Source organism: Antechinus flavipes, chromosome 1, assembly GCF_016432865.1.
Source record: "Antechinus flavipes isolate AdamAnt ecotype Samford, QLD, Australia chromosome 1, AdamAnt_v2, whole genome shotgun sequence".
In the NCBI taxonomy this organism is placed as follows: domain Eukaryota; kingdom Metazoa; phylum Chordata; class Mammalia; order Dasyuromorphia; family Dasyuridae; genus Antechinus; species Antechinus flavipes.
In genome coordinates, this window is record NC_067398.1 from 377,702,861 (window position 1) to 377,728,433 (window position 25,573).

The following is a 25,573-nucleotide window of genomic DNA, read 5'->3' on the forward strand; positions in this document are numbered from 1 at the left end:
GGAATATTGTATCCTGCTATTGATGGAGTACATACTGTGCAGCTTTAGGGGAAACATAGCAGTTATCCTGAAGTCTTCTGGTCCTAGGAATATAATAATATAGTTTTATGTATATATATGTATGTATATACATAAAGCTATATTATTACATTTATTATATATTAATAACATTAAAATAGCATTATATTATACATATTATAAAATTATATATATTATATATGTACATATATATATTTTTTTACACTCTAGATTTTAGGGAGGATATAGTAGTAATTTATGAGGCCCCTCTACTCTTATGAGTGCTATTGTTCTAACAATGTATCAATGATTCTAAAGTCTCCTGGCCTTAAAAATACTATAGTATAGTCCTACAAACATTGCTAACTGTCAAATAAACAACTTGTGGTCAATGATAACCAGGTTTCTGAGACAATAGTATCAAACCTGCCTCTCTAACCTACCTCTCTAAGCCATAAAATTACCAAATAAGTAACATGAAGCGCTAATTTTGTCCTATAAATTTATCATCTCCTGGCTTTTTGCTAAATCCTTTTGGAGCTTAGCTAGCTTCAACTGGCATTACAATGTAATAAACTTTGCCCCTTGACTGGGAAATGGATTCAAGCCTACAAATTCTTTTGAGACACCTCACAACACTGGTCTGAAAACCCAACCTTTTGGGGTCTCCTTTTGAAACGCAACATTATGGCTCAAAAGTAAAGATGTTATAATTCCTCATATTTAAGGTGAGAGGCAGTGTAAGTAAATAGGAAATATCAGCATTCACTATAAAAGGACCAAGGGAGAAGAAGTAGGTAAGAGACTCATATCTGCAGGTATAACTTATCAAGGAACTACTCCAGCTTTCTGGCCTTGTAAGACTATTAGTAGAAAAGTCTTTTGGGGGAACTTCTATTCTTACCTGTATACATAGATTGAGCTATTAGTCTCCTGGCCCTGATACTGCCTTTATTCTAATGGTGATTATCTTCTAGAACCCCCACTTTCTCCTGGCCCCAGCATTAATTAAGTCCAAGTATTAATTAAAGCGTTAATCCAGTTAAATAAAGTCTCTCAGCTCAGACAGACCATTCTCCAAGTTATGGAAAATTGGACTCAGATTCAAAAATATTAAGTTAATAGATCTTACTGATGAGCATAATATTCAGCAAACTTCTGAGGTACAGAGCCTAAACATTTGGAATAAGATGGCTTTACTCTCAAGGAGTCGAACACTGGCAACATGGTCTCTCATTTTACAGATAAGGAACTGGAAGCAAATAAGATGAAAAAGCTACCCCATGGTCACACACCTATTAAGTGCCTGAGATCACATATGAACTAAGGTTTTCCTGATTCCAGGCCCCATGTTTTTCACATTGCACCTCCCTAGCTGCCCTGAAGGGAAAGGGGTAGACTTTATTTAGGTTGAGTTTTCAGCCAAGCACAGAATTTCCCAGACTGCTGAGCAGAACTCACATGTTCTAATACAATTGTCTCCAAACTTTTTTGATTGCTCATCCCTATCAGTAAAAAATTTGAGATACACACACATACATTTATATATACACATATATTGTGTGTATATAGAAATTATATAATTTGTTACTGCATTACTAACACGTAATATAAAACACACACCAAAAAATTGAAATCTAAAAGGGAAGAGAAAAAGACAAAAATGATGTATGATATCAGAGTAAACAGAGAGTCACTGGAATTGAATATGGGAGTGACATGGTCTGACCTGCACTTTATGAAAATCATTTTAGCAGCTGTCTGCAGGGTGCATCAGAGAGTGGACAGACTTAAGGCCAATTGTGGACTATCTGTATTAATTCTCTTTGGGCACTTTGCTTTACATGATTATCTCATAATTATTATTGGAGTTCCACAATATGAAGTCTTTGAAATTGGATGTGAATCTAGGCCTCCTGGCTCCAAAACTACTTTTCAAAGAATTTTGCATTGAGTTCCCTCACCTTCATCTTTAACCTTAGACACACGAGTGCTGACAATAAAATAAACAAGGACATGGTTAGTGTTTTATAAAGCTTTATTGCAAGGTGAGTTTAAATACTGCTGAAGAAAGAAATCAGCATCGCATTGCATATATCAAGAAATTTGGGATGTGAGTCTCAATTCAGATTTCCCAGTTGGACTCTATGTCAAGAAAAGCAAGACTGGGGCATTTTGGAAGAAAAAGAACATGGGACTGAGAACACTGAAAATTCTTCTCAGTTCATCTCCACATGGGATCAATGTGTCCAAATGGCTCAGTAGACAATTATGAATATGTTGGTAGATTAATAAATTCTCAAACACTGTTTCAAGTTCTTTGTAGAGTCACATGTTAGAATAACAAAACAGCAATTTTATAGACAATTTAACATTAAAAAAAACAAAAACCTTTTATCTAAAATGAGTAAACAACAGCAACAAAGACCAAGATAGGATTAACAATGACCAAATGCATACAAGAGTTTTATCTTTGACCATGCATGGCTTGTTTTTAAATTACAATTCACAGAATAACACTGTCAAGAAGTCTATTTTACACTATGCTACATATGAGTAGTAACATTTACACAATTGTACAGCTTTTATCTTTTTACCTAAGACAAGCATCCTTTCTACTTTACAATTAACTTTATTTTTTACAATTCTCAACTCACAGAACAAAAAACAAACAACCTAAAAACCCAGACATTGAGACCATCTGAAGGCTCTCTCCCAAAAGAAGAAAGTCCCTTGTTTTCCCATGAGGATTCCATTATTTCTGGTCTATGTGGCCAGTTAACACGTAGCCTTATAAGCACCTCTTGGGCCTCCCATTATGAAGACATAATTCAAATGAAGAGACAGTTTTTTTCTTTTTTTCTCCCTTCATCAAAACAAAGCTTTACTTATACATCCCTTCCCCATAGATGTCTCCTGTTTAGAGGGAACTCACTTTGTGTAAATCCACACTTACAAAAATAAGAAATTCAAGAAATAATTCTTTAAAGCAAGCCCCTATACTCTTATGTGATGACAATTAAAAAAAAAAAAAGATTTCTATTTCATTTTTTTTACAGCATCAAGAATTTACAAAGAATAAGGAAAAAAAAAGTATAAACACTCCCTTCAAATGTAGAAAATGTCAACCAAGCAAGGCAGAAAAATGGAAAATATTTGAATTATGGAAATGGATTTAAAGGCAACTGAAAACAAAGCTTGAGATAAAGCCCTGAAGAAGAAATACGTGGCCTAAGGCTGTGAGGCTGCTAGTTTTGTAGCATAAGATCTTCAGTTTCAACAGAGAATACTTGCTAGTTTGAGGGCTCACCTTAAACACTACACTGGGAGGACTAGTATTTAAGAGATCAGGAAGCCACCAAAGCACTTCTATTTCTTAGGGAGCTTCACTCAAAGGCTACTCAGTTCCTGGTATAGCACTTATGCTGTGTGATGTTTTAAGTAGAATGATTTTCGTTGCATCATAGATTTAGAGCCAGAATCAATTCCCTCATTTTACAAATGAGGAAACCCTATGTGACTTGCTCCACTAATGGTCAGAGGCAGAACTGGAAGCCAGATTTTCTGGGATCAAATCCAACTTCCTTTTCACTGGACCTTACTCCCCCTAATTGTTTTTTAAATAATATTGGTTCAGTTGTACACAGTAACAGCAATATTGTACAATGAAGAGCTCTGAATGACTTGGCTATTCTTAGCGATACAAAGATCCAAGACAATTCCAAAATATTTATGATGAAAAATGTTATCATCTGCCCCCAAAGAAAGAAGCGATGGAGTTGATGCAGGTTGAAACATACTATTTTTCACTTGTGGGTTTTTATTTTCTTTTGGTCAGTGTTTTCTTTCACAACATAATGAACATAGAAATTGTATAATTGCACATGTATAACCTATATCAAATTGCTTACTGTCTTGGAGAGGAGAGGGGAATGAAAGAGGGAGGGGAGAACTTAGGACTCAAAATTTTCTAAAATGTTAAAAATTGTTTTTATATGCAATTAGGAAAAAATAAAATATCACTTAAAAAAGAAAATATTGGCTCAAAAGGCTTATTGTAGTCTTTGTTATTATTTTTTTAAATTATGTCCTTAGGCCAATTAAAAAAAAATAACACAGAAGTGCACTTCCAATATTACAATGGAAGTCAAAGGGAAAATATGATTTGAATTATAGAATGCTGCTTTAAAGCCTTTCCCCCTTCTCCGAGCACAGTTATTGCAGAAAGTTAGCTCCAAATGCACATTTCATGGAAACTTGCCAGCACAGATGATCATCTTTCTGGTATCTAGGCAGCAGCTTAAATGTCTATGTTACATGTGGGGACACTTCTCATTTAACAGAGATAGTTGCATTCCATTTTTTTTTTCTCATTCATGCACAGAATATTTATTTCTTGAGTTGCATCATGGAGTCATAGTAGGTAAAAATATCTCCACTATTTCCAAGTTAGGTTTTTTTTTTTTTTTGAGCTGATTTCTCTACTCTTTTTTTTAGTGGAATCTCTCTCCTGAAGTGGAGCTGTGGGACAGCTGGTGTTTCTGTTCTGGGTACCACATAGTCCATGAAAATTACTTCTAAATAATTACTGTAGAAGGAATCACCTGTCTGTGTACTCAGTCCTTTGGCCATCTATCCATCCATCCTCCTTCCCCTTCTCAAGACTATTCTCATATTCTTCAGTGTCCTTTTAATTTTAAATTACCCACAAGAGAGTCATTTCTGAATGTCAAACTTTAATATTGAATACTTTTGTTTTTATGACCTAAATGACTCCAATAAAAACCAATAACAGTAACCATAACTAAAACCAAGATCAATAAATCTCACTTTTGCCTAACCCCCTACTCAGATACTTGGGGATTTTTTCTACCCTCTAATGTTTATATTTTGCAGACCACTGCTTAGCAGTGCCTGTTAGCTCTGGAGTAAGTTAGCCAGTTAATTTCTGTACAATTTCTGGGACCTTATTTCCTTGACACAACTTTCCATTTTAAAGGTGTATTCTGGACTGCCCAATCCAAAGGTGCTGGAGGAAAAAAAAAAGGTAGTTTCTCTGATTTCATAGTTCTCAAGAGCTAGGCAAATAAAAACTTATCATTTTCCCCAACCAAGATTCAGAATTCTTTTCCTGGACATGTTAGATGTAGCCAAAGGTCTTGCAGAAAAGGGCAAAATTATACACACATAAGTGTATGTCTGTATATGTATGTATGTGTAGTTAGGACTGAAATAGACCTGAGAAATCATCTAATTCAAACTCCTCATTTTATTCATGAACACATGGAAGTCCTTAAAGGGTGATGGATGGTCCAAAAAAGAGATGACATGTGCAGAGCCAAGTAGTGGAAGATCCAGGACTAGAATCTCAATCAACTGCCTCCTAGTTCTGTGTTTTCCCATTATTACAAAGCTGTCTCATCTAATAAACTATTAATAGAGTAAGTCAAACAGAAAAGCTAGAGCCACAATTTAGGTTACAGAGACATGGAAGATGAGGGCTAGCACTAACTTGTCTTTAATTGGACTAATTCACCTTGAGCTGATTATTTTTTTTTCAAGTTTTTTTTTGTTTTAAATGCCTACTCAAAGATACCCCAAGCTCTGTGTATATCCCTTACACATCTCTTTGATTATGTAATTAAGATGCAGCTGGTCCTATTCATTCATAGGCAGAATTGCGAATTTAGACCCAGACCAAATTGTGATTTCTGATGTTGAATTCATGCAGTCTCTCCACTGAATAGACCTGAAGGCTTGGTGGTGTTGTCAATTTTGGTACCACAGGATCCTTGAAAATGACTTTCATTTCTGCTTTGATTGCAGATAGAAGACTTTGTCCAAGTGTACTATTTCTCTCCTTCTTTTCTAAAGATTTGAAATATCATTTCACCAGGAATATTGTGCCTAAGCTCTTATTGGTGGTGGAACACATTTCTCGGTTGCATTCTTTATTCATGTATACATTTATCAAGTCCATTCCTGTTTATTATTTTCCAATGACAGGGTTTTCTTCCAATTATCCAAGCGGTTTAAATCTCAGCCTATACCTACATGATATGATAGCTACATATATAGCCAGCTGGTGCTTACCAAGGATTTCCAATGCATATTGAGGAAGAGCTCACAGTGGAGTATCAAGCAGAAATATCTGCTTTAGACAGTTGTTTTATCATCTCTTCATAGTAATAATACCTAGTATTTTATAGTACTAGGTCACAGAGTACCAGGCCTGATGTCAGGAAGACTCATTTTCCTGAGTTCAAATCCAGCTTCAGACACTTACTAGATGTGATCCTAGCCAAATCACTGAACTCAGTTTGCCTCAGTTTCCTCATCTGTAAAATGACCCGGAGAAGGCAATGACAAACCACTCTAGTCTTTTTGCCAAATAAACCTCAAATGTACTTGAAAAAGACTAAATGATAAAATATAACATAGGTACAATGTTAAGGCACTTCATAGATATTTCATTTGCTCCTCATAACAATCCCGGGAGATGGGTGCTATAATTATCCCCATTTTATAGTTGAGGTCCCATGGCTAGTAAGTATCTGAGGCTGGATTTGAACTTGACTGTCACCCAACAGCCTAAGAAAAGGAACTTACCATGTCCCTAGTACTCAGGAACACAGTGCTGGTCACTTGGCTCTGATTTCTTTATCCAGCTGGTTAAAAGCTTTAGTCACAAATCACTTTATTAGGAGGATCACTGTATCTTCATAAAGAAAACAAAGATGCTCGCTGGTTCCACTGGACCGTGGAGATGCCAAAAAGCAGCAGGGCAAAACAGAGAAGAGTACCAGACTGGGAATCAGGAAGACCTAAATCCAACCCTACCTCTGACACAACCACTTTTGTGGAACAGCTTTTTTGGATCTTAATTTCCTTATCTGAAAAATGGAGATAATATTTGTAGCAACATTTCATGGGATTCTATAAGTAAATGCTATTTATTATGGGGTACGGGGTTCACCCCAAACTTAATCTCTCTGGACAGCTGACCAGGGCTGCTGAATAAGTATATGAATATAAGTTGTCCTACAGACTTACAGAAAGGGCAAGTCACTTAACCCTGTTTGCCTCAGTTTCCTCATCTGTAAAATGAAGTGGAAAAGAAAATGGCAAATCATTTCAATATATTTGTCAAAAAAACCCAAATGGGGGCCATTAAGAGTTGGACACAGCTGAAACAACTGACCAACAACCCAATCTGGTGATAACTGCGCATCTTATTACCCTGGATGGATTTATGATCCTAAGCTTTGGTGGAGATTTCAGGCCCTGCTTCATGGCTGAATCAGTGAAAACAAGTGACCGGTCATCAAGTGATCCCAGGCCCCTGATATTAGTGTGAATCAAGAGGTTCTGACAGAATATTGATTATTCTCTCTATGCTTATGTATAGGAGGGTCCCAGAGCCTGGTAGGTCCCCAGAGGGCCTTTTTGACTTAAAAGTGTAACTCTGATCTCATTGTGAGTTATCATTCCTGCTAATTGACTTATTTCATTAAAGATTCCTTGGGGTGTAGAGATAAGGTGAGAGGAATTGAGAAGGGAGATTTAAGAGATGAGGGTGGCTTTATAAAAGGTTTTCCTAGAGGAAATTGATCCAAATCTTTAAGATGAATACTATATAAATGAGCCCTTGAAATATCTCAAACACAGACTTCTCCATCATTCTCAATGACAAAATATATCTGCCACTTCTGACAAGGTGCCTAGCCTTACCAGGATCCTGTCCCCAAAATGCCTTTTGTTAAGTTATTCAAAAGCAATACCTAAAGGGTGGGATATACCAAGAGGACCCAGTGAAAGTTAAAAAGCTACCTTCCCCAACTAAATGCAGCCCTAAAAGGGGCTTCCACAAAAAATGTATAACAGGACACTGAGGGACTTACAGTGAGGAAAAAAATTGTCCTATGAGGTCAGACCCTTTAAAGGATCAGTGATCAAGTTGATCCAGAGGACTTGGAAAGGCAGAAGTTGTGTGGGTTTGGAGTTGGAACCTGGGTTCATGTGCCAGTTCTATCATCATCCTCAGTTTCCTCTTAAGTGAAAAAAGGGAATTAATTAAGACAGCCTCTAAATTGTAATTGTGTAATCCCTCAATTCCATTGACTGGTACCTATGGAGAAAGAGGTTTACAAATAGCTGGATTGGGATGTGAACATGTAAACAATTATGTGAAAAATAATCATCTTTGTCATTTTTTGTTTGGTGACACCAGGTAAATAGCTTGACATCCTCCCTCACATGATGAACTGGGCAATTAAAACAAAACAATCAGTTTTCTATTTTATTTTTTAGACTGACATGCTTTTTGTATTTGGTAATCATTTTCATCCAAATCTTTATTGCAGTGGAGAAAGAGCCACAGGGTAACCAGTCAGATAGAAAAATCTTAGATTTTTATTCCAACATTTATTCATCTGTGAATATTTTATCTACTGGATAGGGTGCTTGGCCTGGAGTTAAGAAGATTCATCTTCCTTAGTTCAAATGTGGTCTCAGATACTTTGACCCTGGGCAAGTCACATAACCCTATTTGTCTCAGTTTCCTCATCTGTAAAATGAAGTGGAAAAGAAAATGGCAAACCATTTCAATATATTTGTCAAGAAAACCCAATGGGGGCCATTAAGAGTTGGACACAGCTGAAACAACTGACCAACAACCCAATCTGGTGATAACTGCGCATCTTATTACCCTGGATGGATTTATGATCCTAAGAATCAGAAGTGACTATAATGATCCAGAGCAATCTCCTATTTTAAAGAGAAGGAAAATAAATGCAGAGAAAGTGTCATGGCCAAAGCCACGGGCATTAGGGTTAGCCATATTTAGGAATAAGGCACATCTATAAATAACCAAGTTAATAAAACTTATTAAACCTACTAATCCATCAATCTAGTAAAATCACTTCAGCATTTTTCCTGCGTGCCTTATGAATAAGAGGAAATAGCAGAAAAATATTAATTTGGTCAGTTAATAATGGAACAAAAACTTTTTAAAGGCTATACTCTAAATGAAAGTGTGTGTGAGGGGGGGGCTCAAAGGTTATAAATAAATAAAACTCAGATCTTATCTTGCTTAGCAGTATTTACCTTCTACCTAAATTCCTATTCTGTTGCCTTTTTAAAACAATTTTAAAAATTTTAATCCTACATCAAGAAGATGTCAGGAAATGGTGTCCTAAATCTGAATGTGGGGAATAGAAGAAATTTTCTATAGATTAGAATATACGTTTTCTTTTTTAAAGCATTATTAGAAAGTTAGAGAGTAAATTCCTTAGGGACTAACCCAGTTCTGCCCACCAAATCTATATCTTAACAGAAAGATCCAGAAATAATGACAATCCTGCTCAGAGAGGAGAAAAGGTAAAAGGAAAAGGATATTTTCATTCTAAATGCACCCATCTTGAAGACAGATGAGGCTTATGATTTCAATGGGATAAGGAATGCCAGGTGAGGAAACCCACTTTGCCAAAGCAAGTTGGCACCTTTGAACACTGAAAGAGTAAGTAAACATACCCAGGGTCACCTAGCCAGTGATCTCAGAGAAGCTCACCATGTTGCTTCAAGGATCGATTCTGATAATGGATGAAGTGTTTCCAAACAGCAAAAAACAATGGTAAGTCAATGCCTCAAGTGGGAGAAGAGGAGGAAGGTCAGAGCACTTCTCCATGACTATAGCTATTGTACACACTTTAACTCACAGACTTGTTACTTTGGGGAGCTTTATGTACAAATTTCCTGCAGGATCCGCTACAAAGAAGTCTTTCTAGATTCTAAGCAGGGTTAAATAAATGGACTCATGTCTGCACTGAGAATAATTAATAGTAGGTCAGGACTGGTCTTTGATATTTTTATAAATTCTATGTTTTTACCAGCATATTCTATAATTCTTTTAAACCCCTTTCCTTTCTCCTCTGAGCCATAACTATTCTTCGAAGAAAGAAGATACTTAAATGGTTATATCATCCCTTCACTCAGTCAACAAAAGATGCCTATGTGACTAACCAGCAAGATCCCTGTGGATAGGCACCTGTTGTCTTATGGAGCTCTTGTACCCAGTGGCACCTGGGAAGGTTCAGGTGAGAAGGAGAAAGTTTGGCACAGGTAAAACTATGTCCTTCTTTCCAAAATCATGCTGGGAAAGCACAGGGAGGAAAGCCCTTTAAAACATTTGAATGATAAATTAGGATTTCGATTTTACACAAAGTTCACACAATCCTGTTTTTTTTGACATTTTTTCCTACTGTTGCAGACAAAAATCAAACAAAAGTGATCTGTTGTCTTATTCCCAAACTCCAGGAAAAATGCCAGTTGCCAGTCTCAGTTATCCATATAAACTTATCATAGAGCCTTGAGTTGGAGAAACAGTGAAGGCCTCTGCAAAGAATCCTGCATTTAGTCTGGAAGGACTTGGATTTGAATCCTACTTGCACTACTCACTATGTGTATGATCTTGAGTAAATCATTTAATCTCTCTAAATTTCACTTTTTTTCCTTTGAAAAAAGTTGGATTAGATTAGGTGGTCTCTGATGCTCTAAAAATTTAAAACAGGAAAGGATTTGGAGAGCCTAACATACAGGTAGGAAATATCCGAGCCAGGATTTAATATCCTTTCACTAAATCCCAAGAATTTTCTGCTGTGCCACAGTGCCGTCCTAACTATGCCTCTTATTTAGTTTTTACCTAGAAATTGGTTTTCCTATTTTCTCTTCTTTATGTTTTTCTTTTTAAAAAAATATTTTAAATAAATTATTAACTCTGAGGATGAAAATTGGAGTGTTCAGACATTGCCTTCTGAATGGAACTTTTGCTGTCATGAGAAAGATGCTATTTTCAGTCACGAGTGTGACATTTGGGATGTCAAAAGCTAAACAAACAACCAAGCACCTGACCAACCTTTCTTTCATTGCTACTGTGCTAGCCTTCCCCTCCCAATGAGGCTACTCATGTTATTATTCTGTGCAGAAGCAATAAGTACAGGTTAGAGCAAATTACTAAACCAGAAGCAAAATAATTTTTGCTTTTGAACCTAATAAATATCAACACCCTTTTTTTTGTTTTGTTTCTTAAATAAGATGATTAAGATCAAATAAGATAAATAAGATCAAAAGATTGCCTTTTTTATCCCTTGATTTTTGCAATACTGAGGTCATCCTGGGACATACATTTCATACACTATTGATAAATAGTTGCTTGAAAAAAATTCCACCTATTCCCAACAAAGTGGTATTCAGACAAGGAAAAAATTCCTCTCCCCCTATTCCCCACCCCCTTACCTCACCCTGCCTTGGTCTGGTTCCTGATGGGCTGCTGGTTAAAACTGATCAAAAAGTGTGACAAACGCTTTGTCAAAAGGAGTGATAGTTGATTACCTTTTGTGCATTTCTGTATGGATAGCTCTCTCAGGTAACTGAGGGAGGAGACATTACTCTGAAAGCTGGTTTGATTTTCGTTTTTTTGTTTTTTGGTTGCACACTTATTAAGTGACCTCAAATTAACTAGCAGAGTTTTTAATCACAGCATTTGATTTGGTGTTTCTGTACACAGACACTGTTTAACATTTCTTTTTAAAATCTGTATTAGTAGTTTTTTTGTTGAAAAGATGAGATTACAAGGAGCCTGAGTAGAGTTTCCATTTCAGACAGCCATAACTGCAGGAGGAGTGGAAGAAGTCCTGTATGTCTAAGCATTTTTTTTTTTTCATACAAGTTTAACTGTTATGATAAAGCCTTGGGCTGGAAGAATCTAAATGGAACTTTGGTCACTATGGTGTCCATCAGGGTGGCGTAAAAGATACTTTCAATGTTAATATTTAAATTGATAAAAAACGTGTAAATTCTTTCTGCTTTATTTCAAATGGGTAGAAATGTGTAAATTCTTTCTGCTTTATAAAATCAGAAGTTTATTAACAAATCACCTCAGGGTTACTTTCCTCATTTGTCTATGTTTTATCCCCTCCATTTCAGGGTTACTTTTTTCATTTGTTTAGTTGTTTTTTTTCCTCCATGGACTACCCAAAAACCAAACTAAAAAAGACTCCCTGTTTAGTGCAATGATCTTTGTTCTAAGACGGAGATTTCTGATTAATACTCCAAAGGAGGATTATAGACTCAATGATTGATTGTTAAGGACTTTATCCAGGAAAACCAATAATATCACTGAATTCTATTTATTTAATATTTGAAATGTGACGTGCATTTCTGAATTTGCATAAACATTTACAACATCTAGAATTCCCGAAACAGACATCTGGGCTTTCTCTGGTGTGCAACTTGAAAAATTCTGATCCAGATACTTTGGTGTTATACAGATTCTGTCTTACATGAATATATAACACATCATGGGAGTGATAACAGAATTCCTTTATATTTGAAAGGCCTGCTGCCTATACTGAAAAAATGTCACACAATAGAGCTATTGAACCAAATCACAGAGAAAACCAACATGAACAGAGCTGACACTGTAAATATGTGATGCAAAGGAGACGTGTGTACCCATGCCCATCTAGACTGAGAGAACAAGCTGTGTGAATTTGCCTAGAAATACAGACACTCCTTTTCATTGATTTTCGTGCGACATGCTCCTTTATCCCATTTTTTAACAACTGAGCCACATGGGCCACCACAAGGGGCACCCATGGGCCTAAGAAAGCCACGTGGGAGAGTTTATCTTGATCTTAGGGAGGAGAGAGTTCTTGTTATCACCTCTGCTGATGTCACAGCTGCATTTCAGAAGTGCTGACCAGGCCCAGGGCTCTGGCTTCTTCTGGTGTTAATCCACTCTTCAGAGTTCTTCTTACTACAGGTGCCGAGAAAACCCCAGGCAAAAGAAAACAAAAACAATGACAAAAACAAGAGATTAATAACATGAGATCAGATTGTTTCCTAAACAGATTATAAACCCAGGCTATAAGGACTAGGAGTTGGAATAATCTTCTCAGAAACTCTTCTTGCTCTCTCCCCACTCCCTACTACCCCTTATTTTGCCCCTTTAGAAATGTCTTTGGTCAATGGGCAAAGGGTGTTTGTAAGGCCGGTGGCAGAAAAAGAAATTTAAAATGCTAGTAGACACTAAGATTCTGCCACTAAAAAGAGCAGTCACTCTTCTTAGCTGTTCCCAGGTAGAGGATTCTCTCTTTTTTTAATCTACTTTAATAAGCAACAACTTTCAGAGTAGGGTAGGGTAGAGAGAAAGGAAGGAAGACAAGGGGAATTGACTCAACTTGTTTCTTTTTGCTCTTTCCTTCCATCCACTACACGAAGAAGAAATTCAGATTATACTCCAATTAAGGGAAAGGAAAAAGCATTTATATAGCACCATGTGCCAGACACTGTGCCAATTGCTTAAAAAAAAAATCTCATTTGATCCTTCTAACAATTCCATGAGGTAGATGTTATTATCCCCATTTTACAATTGAGGAAAATGAGGCAAAAAGAGGTAAAGTTACTTGTTCGGTATTACACAGGGATCTTTTGAGGCCATATTTGAATTCAGATAGATCTTCTTGACTCTGGGCCCAGCACTTCAGCCACTGTGTCATCTAATTGCCTCAATTAATTAACTAACAAGATTCACTACTTCCTGGTACACTAATTAGATGAAAAATCCACTTAGATTGATTTTAGAATCAGAGAATCAATCAAAGAAATAAATAAATTAGACAAGAACAATTTCCAAATACCTCTACTGAATCTACTGATCAAAAGCATAAACTAAATAAAGATAACCTAATTAATCAAGTTGGGAAGAAATGAAGTGCTTCAAAAATTGATTGAAATTTGATGATGAAACATACAGAACTGGTTGAAAGAAACAGAAATATCCCTGGATTTATATATATTAGAGAAAAAGATTCTATCAGAAGGATTCCATTGCAAATGTTTAACATATATTGGATTACTTGCTGTCTAGGGGAGGGGATGGGGGAGAAGGAGAAATTTGGAACACAAGGTTTTGCAAGAGTTAATAATGAAAATTATCCATATATATGTTTTGGAAAGAAAAGGCTTTAATAAAAAAAAATCATCCCATCATACAAAAAAATAAAAAAAAAGAAAAAGAAGGACTCCAGTCACTGCTTCCAGAATCAAACTTTGGGAGCTCTTTGAGAAGGAAAATCTCTTTTGCTTCCATTAATGCAAAACAAGGTGGGTGGGTGGGGACTGAAGTAAACATAGAAGGAGCATCATTCTTGCTCTTTGCTATCCCCTCCTTTGTATCCCCTCAGTGACCATGTCAAATACATCTAGCCAGAAGTTGAAAGAGGATAAATTAGGCATACTAAGGGAAAGGCAGCTCTGGGGACTTCCACCTCTTCAGATAAAGCATAAAAAACAGCTTTAAAGCCTTGGAGACCAGGAAAAAGCTGTGCCCCTAAGGAGAACTTTATGGAGAGCCCAAGAAAAGATAAAAGAACTTCTAAAAATTAGGAACTATGTGTTACCCTTGATCACATGTGTTCTCTAAACTTGTCTACTTCCCTTTAGACACTGTATGTACTCATATGAGAGTATATCATAGACTTTATTTTATTTAATAGTATCTTTTTTTTCCAAATATATGCAAAGATAGTTTTCAGCATTCACTTTTGCAAAACTTTATGTACCAATTTTTTCTCCCTCTCCTCCTCCCTCCTCCTTCCCCAACACAGCAAGCAATCTGATATAGGTTAAACATGTGTAATTACTCTAAACATATTTCCATATTTATCATGCTGTGCAAAAAAAAAAAAATCAGATCAAAGGGAAAAAAAAAAAAACTTGAGAAAGGGAAAAAAACAAGCAAACAACAACAAGAAGATGGAAATACTGCGCTTTTTATCACAGACTTTAAAAGGGAATGTAAGTATAAACCACTGGTAAATATTCCTAACTAAAAGCTAATCAAATCTGGATGGGTAATTGATATCAACTGGTTAACTAAGAGGAAGCATTAGTAGCAGGGGCTAATCCCATACCTTCAGGATTATTTCTGTAACCTTAAGGGAGAAAACCCTTCCTTTGGGAATCTGATTAACCAATATGAATTTTGAGTTGTAGAGTGTACTTCCAAGTAGATGTTCTAAAGAACTTTTTACCCAGTTTGTTCAGATATCAAGGAGGCTTTGAGCTAGAAAATGATCTTTGGAGCATTTAATTCACTTCTTCCAAAAGGCCAGGAGGGAAAATTCTTATGTGGTTCTTGTAACATAAATGTGGATTGCATAATTAAACCAGTTTTTAAAAACTATAGTAAATGGTACTAACATAAACTAGAGTTTATGTACTTTATACTTTGAGAGATTTGGCCACAAATTGGTAGACTGAGTATTACTACATACCAATTGCTAAAAGGTACATATATAAACAACATCCTTTGGTAACAGTGTATTTTGCAGACCTGCTCAGTGAGCTACAAATACCCCTAAAATATCAGAAACAGAGAATCCATTATACTCAGGCTTTTATTTAAGAGCCCTAGAATAATGACCATTTTCTTTTAGATCCATGGGTCCCTCCCTCTTTCCTTGAATGTCTTGGTTTAAACATACTTATGATTTGTGCTGTGTGGTTATCATTCAAAAAAAAAAAATGGAACTGATAAGTTACTTCCAACTGTGGTGTTTATGACTGATAGTAACTTCCTGTATTGTCCCTTTTGCAATTGTGTGATAATGCTAATTTTCTGAAATAGTGTGGTATCCTTGTTTTTTTATTGTCCAACTCTTCTTGCTTTCATTTTGGATTTCCTTGGCAAACATACAAAAAATGACATAGCTTTGTCATTTTCTTTTCCAATTTATCTTACAGCTAAGGAAACTGAGGCAAATAGAATTAAGTGTCTTGCACAGGGTTCACACAGTTAGGTAAGGGTCTAAGGTCAGATTCAAACTCAGGAAGACAACTCTTCCTAATTCCAAGTCCAGTGCTCTATCCACTGAGCCATCTACCTGTACCACACTATTCTTAGTAATGTTCAACATTTAATTCAAAGGGAAGAAATTCCTCTGGCAGAGATATAGACTTCATCAGTCAGGGCCTGTGGGAGAGCTATTTTGGGAGGGAGCATGCTTACCTGACCTCTCAGGTTATCCCATTTCCATACTGTCCACCCTAAATGATGTCCCTGAAATCTGAGCATTTTCCATTTGTCCTTTAGATTCCTGGCAGCTATAACAATCTCTTCTTCCTTCTTTGCCTTTAAACTCTAGATTGTATGTCTAACTTGACTAGACATAATATTTTGGCTCTTAAAGGTCTTGTCTCGAGGCAGATTACATTTAATTGAGTAATGGAATGCATTCTATGCAGTGGCAATAAAAGTAAAACTTTCTAATGACCTTTTATGTTTTTAAAGCAATTCTTAAAGCATCTGTTGAAGAAATAGACTTTAATAGGTTAGAATAGGATAAAAATATCCCCTTGTTCTTGACAAGAAAGGCCTGCTGAGATCTTTTAACTAAGACACAAAATACTGCCTTAAAAAGGTCAGGAGGCCATAACATACTGTACTTTGTGGCATCTTAAATTTAATTAAATTTAGCTATCTCAGTGGAACGTAGCATACAGATGTCCATGAATGGTAATCTTAGTTCATTTAATGGAAAATGCCTGGTCAAATAAGTAGAGAAATAAACTTCACAGATCTAGAGGCACTTTTGAATGTTCAGTATGCTCTGGGCAAAACATTGAGAAATGTTTGGCACTTGGATTCACATGGTGTTTAAGTAAGTATCATTATGACAGCAATGTTCTATTTATTTAAATAAATGGAAAAAAGTAAATGACTACACAGTGGTCTCTTTTAATAGTATAATTTTTTAAGCTTTACCAAAAATAGTGGCATGTGGTTCAGACTTGATTCACTTGGGTAGGTTTAAATGGCAGTCAGAAACAAAATGAATGCTTTTATTGGTCAACTTAATGACTGTGGAGGAACGGGAACAAGTATTTATTAAGCAACTTCTATGTACCAGTTGTTCTTTAGTGTTTTACTAATATTAATTTGCTCTATCCTCACAACAACTCTAATAAATAAATGTTATTATTATTATTATTATCCCCATTTCTTAGTTGAGAAAACTGAGATAAACAGGTTAAATGACCTGCCCAGGGTCATACAGCTATTAAAAGTCTGAGATGCATTTGATCTCAGGTCTTCTTCACTGAAAACCCCAGTTCCCTCTCCATTGCTTCAATATGTTCTATTCTTTTATCCTTTTAGATTTTTCTACTGCTGATTTCTAGGGATCATCACCCAATACCCTTTTGATAATGCTGCCAAAAGGGGAAGAAGGTGCAGCTCAAGCAAAAACATTAGATATAAATTAGGGCTTGTTTAATATAAATGAGCCACTATATACAAGCTCCAAATACACTACTGGACTCATGGGTTCTAACAGCTCAAAACAGCTCATAACTTCTTTCTTCTTTTTTTTTTTTTTAATTATTAATTCAATTTTATTTTTTTGCCCAGAAACAGAACTCTTGTGAAAAAAAAAAAAAAAAGAATGGGGATTCAGGAATGGCAATTTTTGTCCTTATTGTTAAGTAATGACATTTGGACTGTTCAGTTCCTTTATGCATCGACTTCTTTCTTCTTTCCACATCTCTCTGCCTGTTTATAAATTTCTCTTCCTCTAAAGTGCCATTTCTGTCATAGGACCTAACATATATATACCCCAATCTATCCATTCTCTTATTTAATAAATGACATCTAATGCCTTTTGTATAGACTTCCCTTTATCAGATTCTACCTTACGTCATGTTTATGTCATGTTCATTGTCTCTCATTCTTCCCCCCCTCCCCCCCCCCAGCCTCCATGAAAGCAACTACTAGAATATTTCTCACCTATAAACTTCCAGCCCTGGCACAGCTCCTTCCATAAAGTAGGTACTTAATGAATGAGAATTCAGCCTCAAGTTTGGGTGCGTGTGAGACAAATCTCAATGACTTTTTTTAGTTTAGCATTTTCTTTCCAGGTCACCAATCCCTTACATGGGAAGTACTTCTTCCACTCTTTGGGTCCCCTCATTTAAAATTGGAATGCCTTCTCCTTGAGAACAGGCACTAAGGAATTTCCTATCTGTATCTCCAGAGTCTGGCACATAATAGATGTTTTTTCATTAATTTAAGACCATATAATACATAATATTTATAACCCTTAATCCATCAACAAACACTTATTAAGCATTTACTATGTGCCAGGCCCTGTGCCTTGGGGATACAAAAAAGAGGCACAATTATAGTCTCTACTGTGAAGTAGCTTCACTTCCTAATGATGGAGACAATATGCAGATAACTATGTATGTGCAAAATACATATAGCATAACTGGTAGGTCTTTGAGTGAAGATGCTGGGGGATCTGGTAGAGAGGCCCAAGAATATATAGCAGTTTACAGTTTTTTGGGGGGGCAGCTAAGTGACACCATAGTGCATAGAGTACCAGCCCTAAACTCTCATCTTTCTGAGTTCAAACCTGATCTCAGGAACTTATTAGTGGTGTGACCCTGGGTAAGTCACTAAATTCAATTTGTCTCAATACCCTCATCTATAAAATGATCTGTAGAATAAAATGGCAAACCACTCCAATAGCTTTACTTAGAATTCCCCAAATGGGGTCATAAGCAGTAAAATGTGACTAAACAATGAGTTTTTCTAGGTATTTTATCTACATAATCTCCCTAAGAATATTTATCCCTCCAATATTCATGCTTATACTTAATCCCTCTCCTCACACTTGTAGAAAATGTTCAATTTAAACCCTATATTTGATACACAGACCTTACTATCTATTCATGTTATAACTAATTATTTTAATGTAAGAAGTGTATGTTCATGCAGGATCAATACTGTATGACTTCAATATGTCTGACTTAGAATTCTCTTGTTGCTGCTACAGATGGATAAGGAAAAGTTTAAACCAGGAGTGTAGCCTTTTTTTTTTTTTTTAACCTTAGTCTCTAAGGTAACCAGTATATATGATAATGTCTTTGGATCCCCTGTTTTGTGTAACTTTGACCTACAAAGGAATATAATACATTGTTTAGGAAAAGTAAGTGGAAATTGCTGACGCTAAACTCGGGAAATCAGTATGATCAGAGATGTTCTTAATGGGATATGTGGGCAGATTCCTGGATAGTATCAAATATCACGAGGAAGGAAAGTGTCGTGGTAAATGAAATGTTCTGGGAGACTGGTAGGCTCAGGGGACAGGAAAATGAAAGGAAAATCTTCCGTTTTCCCCTAGATTTCTCAGATTCCATCATTCTCTCTCTTTAGGAAATTCTAGTCATCAGATGTCACTGTTGTGTGTCTGTACTTGGATACAAAGGAGAAGGTCAAAAACAGATTGACTCAAATATATTTTGTTTATATGAAATATTTATTAAAGAAACCCTAGGGCCTCTAGACTTTTATAAAGGAGACATAATAAAGGTCATTAAAGGAAGTGAAAAGAAGTAGTATGGCACAGTAAAAAAGCACTAGTTCTTAAGACAGGGATCTCAGATTTAAATCCTCCCTCTGCCATTCACTGTTCGTGTAATCTTCAACAAATCACTTCATCTATCTCAACCTCAGTTTCCTCATTTGTAAAATGAGAATCAGACTCGAGGGCCTCTTCCAACTCCAAATCTATAATCCTCTGAATTGAGATGTCAGAGATTATGATTCCACCTCTGATACATGACATGACTCACCAAAGTCGCACTGGTTGTAAGGATCTGAGATGGTCTATGAATTCATTCTACTGCTTTCTGAATTCATATGGTTATGACACAAGCCAATCAGATAATATAGACTGGAATTTGGCCAGGAGCAAACTTAATTGAATAAGATCAGCCAGAAACTAACTAGACTGAATGAAAAAAAAATTCAACAGTTGGAAAAAAGAGGATTTATTGTGGTGATTTGGATGCCCTTCCATGTCTCCAAATTGAGCAAGTGTTTGACTTTTCACCAGGATGTCTGGCACTACATAGGTTGAGCCATAAGCTTCAACCCAAAAGCAGACATTTAATTATCTTAGCAGCCCTCAAATTGTTTTCATATCATAAATTCCTGGGTTATTGGAAGGATACTGTTCAGTTTCTTGGAAATGGTGTGAATGTTTCTTGCTAAAGCGTTAAATGATTCTCTTCTGCAGCCAAATGAGTTTATAGCCAGACTGTTTGTGTCATTCGTTATCTACTTCATTATTCTCTTACCTCAATGCCACTGTTCAGCAATTAAAGTCAATGAATTGAAGCCTGAGGTCCTGAACTATGGAATTTTACATTCATTTTTCAGTTGTTTTCCATTCACTGAAACATCCTGTTGAGACTTTGAAAGGCTGGAATTTATCAATCACATATTACAAAGGAAATCAGGGTCAACCTAAACTTTTACTGAAACTTGAGTTTTTCTTGGTGTTTCCACTACACTCAAATTAAAACCAGCTCTAAGGAAATAAACAGTTTTGCTGAGTGAAATGTGCTTGGTCAGATGAAAGAATAGATGATGCTTTTGTGCAAGAATGGAAGAGGACTGATAAAACAGAGAATTATCTTACAGAAAGGCAAACCACAGGCATGTGAGAACCAGATCATGGAATCTTAAGAGCTGGAAGGGACTGTCTAGTCTAACCTCCCACCCAGTGTAGAAAACTCATATGTGTTAGTCAACATGGGATTTCTTGAAGCATAGACCAAAAAAAAAAAAAACAAAAACAAAAAAACTGGGAGAATTAGGTCATAATTTTCTTAAATGGATCATCTCTTTATTAAAAGACCAAGTAAGAAAAGAAAATCTTATACATAATATTTACTGGTATATTTTTATGATGCCCATTCAAAGTGATATTTAAAGCAGCAAAATTTCTTATGGCTTAGTAGGAACTCTATGGAAGATATTACTCATGACTGTGTAGTTTAAGAGGCACAGCTGCTTCACATGCCAGTGAAGTGATTATGACTTTAATTTTCCAAATATCATTTAATATCCTGAAATGGTTAATGCAACTTTCATATTGTCTAATGATAAACCAAAAGGTATCTTCAACAGGGATAATTCTGATATGGAAAGGGTTGTATACATTGATTTTACAAGAAAAAAATTAATAAAGCTCTTGTTCTCCAAATTATCTCATATTTATGTTGTACATATTCTAATATCTATGTGTGTGTATATATATATGTATATATATATATACATATATATATATATAGTATATATTTATGTATGTACATATATACTCTCTTTTAGAATATAAGCTCCTTGAAGGCAGGGACTGTTTCCCTCTTGAATTTATATCTCTAGGCCCAGCACATAGTAGATGCTTTGATAGACTGATTGACTAGACCCAGCTGACTCAGTTTCACGCTTTCTTCACAAAAATGATTTTGGGCATTTTGTTGTTGCTCTTTTCTCAACAAGGGATAATACCTGTCTTTTTCCACTTTTGTGTGTTAAGTTTAAATCTTTCTTAAGTCTAAGCTTTTTGTTCTTTCCTCTGTGGCAAGCAGTAACTCAGTCTCTGTCTTTCTCCTTAAACTTCACTATGTGCCAGAAACTGGTGATTCCTATATGAGATAGGGAAATGACCAAGATGTTCTTATTGCTTGGCTACATTTTGGGGACCAGTAAAGAGAAAATAACCAGTGAATATAATCTAATGCTTTTGACAAGATCCCATGACAGAGGCTATATACAATTTTGAATCATAATGGGATTAGAGATTGGGCAAAAAAGTTTTGTCTATGATAATGAAGAATCTTAGGGAAATGAAAGGACAGAAATAATCATTGTAATAGTTAACATTTATATAGTGTTTTATAATTTTTAAAGCATTTTACACATTATGTCAGCTGAACTTTATCACAACCCTGGGAAATAGCTATTATCTATATCCCCATTTTGAGAGGCCTGGAGAGGTGAAGTGATTTCCCTAGTGTCACACAATAAGTGTCTGAGGCAGCATTCAAACTCAGATCTTGCAGAATCCAGTGCTACCTCCCTTGTGCCATCCAGGGATAAATCAGTACTTCTCTGGAAGGAAAAGTATAAAGATCTGCTTTCCTTGGGGACTGCTACTTGAATTAGTTTATTAGTTGTTATTTAGTCATTTTCAGTCATGTTCAACATTTCATAACTCATTTGGAGTCTTCTTGGCAGAGATACTGGAATGGTTTGCCATTTTCTTCTCCAGCTCATTTTTACAGACAAAGAAACCCATGTCAAAAGGGTTAAGTGACTTGCCGAAGGTCCCCCAGCCAGTTTGTGTCTGAGGCTGGATTTGAACTCAAGAACATGGGTCTTCCTGACTTTAGGCTCTTTTGCACTATGTCTTCACCTAGTGTCCCTACTGATTAACATCTTTATAAACTGACAGGAGAGAGCACACAGTAAAATCTCCACGTGCACAGATAATACTAAACTCTTCTGGGGAGTGGAGAGATAGAGAAAGGGCTGAGAGAGTGCACCTAGTCCTGCCTCCCCTCCCTGCTTTTACACTTGAGTAAATCGAGGACCAGTGAGTTCACACTCAGAGAGCAGAGAACTGATTTCCGCTACATTGTTTCTTCACTACATCACAGTATCCTGGCTAGGATGCCTGCAGCCTTCCTTGCCTAGAAGCCTGAGCCAAAGCAGGCTTAGGAAAATAGCTTCAGGCTGCAGCCCATGGATTGCACCGACATCTGGCACGGAGCTACTGGGGAGACCAGAGAGGGCTTGAGTTCTGTAATCCTGAACAGATTTACAGGACTTCTGCAAGCCCTCAGAATTCTAAAAGGGACTGAACAATCCTAAAGGCTCTTTGTGGCGACTGAGGCCGTCCAAGCTAGGGCCAGCAGGAGGATACGCTACATGTTCTTCCATCCTCAGAACCAAGAAGGGAGCTCTTGGCAGCAAAAGGCTGGCACAGGTCAAGCTACGGAACAAAGGCACAACTGCCCTGCCCGCGGTCCCTCTCCTTCCACTCTGCAAATGGGGACCAAGGCTTCTTGGAAAACGTGTTTTCTTCCGTCCCCACTTCCCTAACAGACTCACATGACTTTCTATTTGCTCGTGATCGTTTCCTTTCTCTTGGCACCACTCGTTGACTGGGCACTTGGGTGGCTGATTTGACGATGCGATCCATGATCTCGTCTGCTGCATCATCTGTAACGTTAGGTGAGTCGTCAGTGCTGGCGTGCCACGTGCTGCTGGTGCAGCCTGGGCAAAAAACAAAACAAAACAAAACACAAATGAGCCCCAATTTTTCATCTAGAAACTCTGCAAAAACTGAGTCATATCTTCCTGAGAATTATGCCAGTAAAAATCCAAATATACCCCATTCTCAATTATCTGCATTTAGAGTCACTTCAGAGAAGTACACCACCAGATCTTGTGGTGCTCTAACATACTCTGAATGCCTTTCAACTAATGTTTTATTTTGTTTAGTTTTCCTTCTCCAGGTGATTTTATTTTCTTTTTTCACTTAATAGCATTTTATTTTTCTGATTATACATAGATAGTTTTCAACATTCATTTTTTGTAAAATTGAGCTCCACTTATTTTTCCCTTTCCTTCCTTCTTTCCCCCTTTCCTTCTCCCCCCCAAAACTGCAAGCAATCAGATATAAGTTATACATATACATCAACTAGTAAATGTCTAAGCCCAGATTAGGAAGATGAGTTTTCCTGATTTTATCTACTGTGCAATGTAATTGATCAGGCAAATAGCTCACAAACACATTAGAAAAACAGTACACATTTCTGACTAGGCAGATGTTTAACTCTCAAAGGAGAAAAGTTCTTTCCTGGAAATTGTGCTATCATGACAACTATTTATGTGGCCATTAACTAATTATTCTTTCCTTATGTCGGTCATCATCCACATCCCCATGCTTAGACTCACACAGAGTCCAACCCTGCTTCCTTGCCACAGAGTTATAACAAGGAACAAGGGGTAGGGAGTAGGTTTAATGACTGGCCTTGTGCCATGAGGGCATTTCATAGGCATCAATTTAAAAACTGGTGTAATAGTGACTAATCCAGATAAGAAGATTAAAAACAAACCAAAACAAAAACCCAATGTAGACCTTTTCCCAGCAAATCACCTAGTTAGGACCAACCTAGTTAGGATGCATGCAGAACATGCTCTAAGTAATATCCAGCCATTAATTGCTGTTTTAAAGACCAGAAGCAGAACCAGACTGAGTCAGACCAAAATGTTAGCAATGAGGCTACCTTTCATATAAGCCAGGAATTAAACTGCCAGAAAGGACAGAGAGAAGGCTGGAAATCTAGACCTTTATTGACTATCCTCAGGGGTCCTTCAATAGTTTTTCATTGGCTTTGTTCCCTGACCAGGCTTTTTGAAAGCTTGCCACTGTTACATTTCCTTCCTTCTTCCAATTACACAAGAAAATATTTTTTTGTACAAAAAGACATTATAAGATGATTATCCCCATTCTTCAGGAGTCAAGGGCCAGGCTTCTGGGAGTACATCAAGGAAAGCTCTCTCCACATTGTCATTCTCTTTATTTAATCTATGCAGATCTTTAGGGTTGTACGAATTTTACAAGCAATTCTTGAGGAACAAAATGTATGGCCTACCTAGGAGCCCTGTGTGGAAGGGTCATCACTGGTGGTTTAAAGCTGACAGTTGGCTGCTAATTGTAATCACTCTCTGACCCACAACCTATAGCTAATTCCTTTGCCATTGCCAGGAAAGCCTCTGTATCATGGCTTTCCAAACTCACTTAGGGTTGGGTAGTTTTGTGAAATTACTTGTTTGTTTCCTCCTCTTCCCAGTTCACTTTTAAAATTTGTATTAAGATAAGACAGTCACATGTAAAAAGTTAAATAACAGGAGATGTCACAAGGCAGCATATCCACAATAAAAATGAGAAATGTAAATGAGAGCAATATGCAATAGTGAATAGAATTCTGGTCTTAAGAGTCATGAAGATTTAGATTATTCATATACTATCTCTGAGACTCACTAGCTAAGGTGGATATGACCAAATTATATAACCTTTCTGATTCCCAATTTCCTCATCTGTAAAATAGATCTAATAATACTTGGTAATACTGGGCTGTTATGAATCTCCAATGAGATAATATATGTAAAAAGAGCTTCAAAAATGTCAGTAATTATTATCAGTATTACTAGTTCAAAGGAGAGAAAGATCATTGTAATCTGGGTAATATGAAAACAGTGATATGAGCCTGTAAGGAGAAGTATTTCACTATTATAGGAACTCCCTGGAGAGTAAATTCCATCTCTCAATTCATTTGTCATTCACCAATGGACAGGAAGGAGGTTGACATTGGTAGGAGGTGGTATGCCCTGGAGAAGTAGGAGCAATAGATGCAAGATTTAGAACCAGAAAATGGAGATGATGGTTTTATTTTGCTGTGCATTTATTTCATTTCTTATAATGATAATGATTCAAATGTATCTTCATCTGTCTATGAAGATGATGCTTCCTTTTTATAAGCTAGTGTTTTTGATAAAGTTCTCATTTCTAAAATATAGAAAATGCGGTCAAATTTATAAGAATACAAATCATTTTCCAATTGATAGTCAAAAAAT

The 25,573-nt window shown here is 36.5% G+C and overlaps 1 protein-coding gene across 8 annotated transcripts in view; it reads right to left on the bottom strand.

Moving 5' to 3' along the window:
* Positions 1–2,038: 2,038 nt before the first annotated feature.
* The window catches only part of FHOD3 (formin homology 2 domain containing 3), a 652,613-nt gene continuing 629,078 nt past the window's right edge, over positions 2,039–25,573 (bottom strand). For 7 of the 8 annotated variants that reach the window (XM_051969754.1, XM_051969753.1, XM_051969752.1 and 4 more), the window contains 2 exons: positions 23,042–23,206; positions 12,188–12,832 (listed from right to left, as the gene is read on the bottom strand). In XM_051969754.1, the coding sequence (XP_051825714.1) occupies positions 12,750–12,832; positions 23,042–23,206 (248 nt within the window). In that variant the 3' untranslated portion in view covers positions 12,188–12,749. Of the gene's footprint in view, positions 8,585–12,187; positions 12,833–23,041; positions 23,207–25,573 lie in introns of those variants that run through there. The other variant, XM_051969747.1, reaches the window with a different exon arrangement.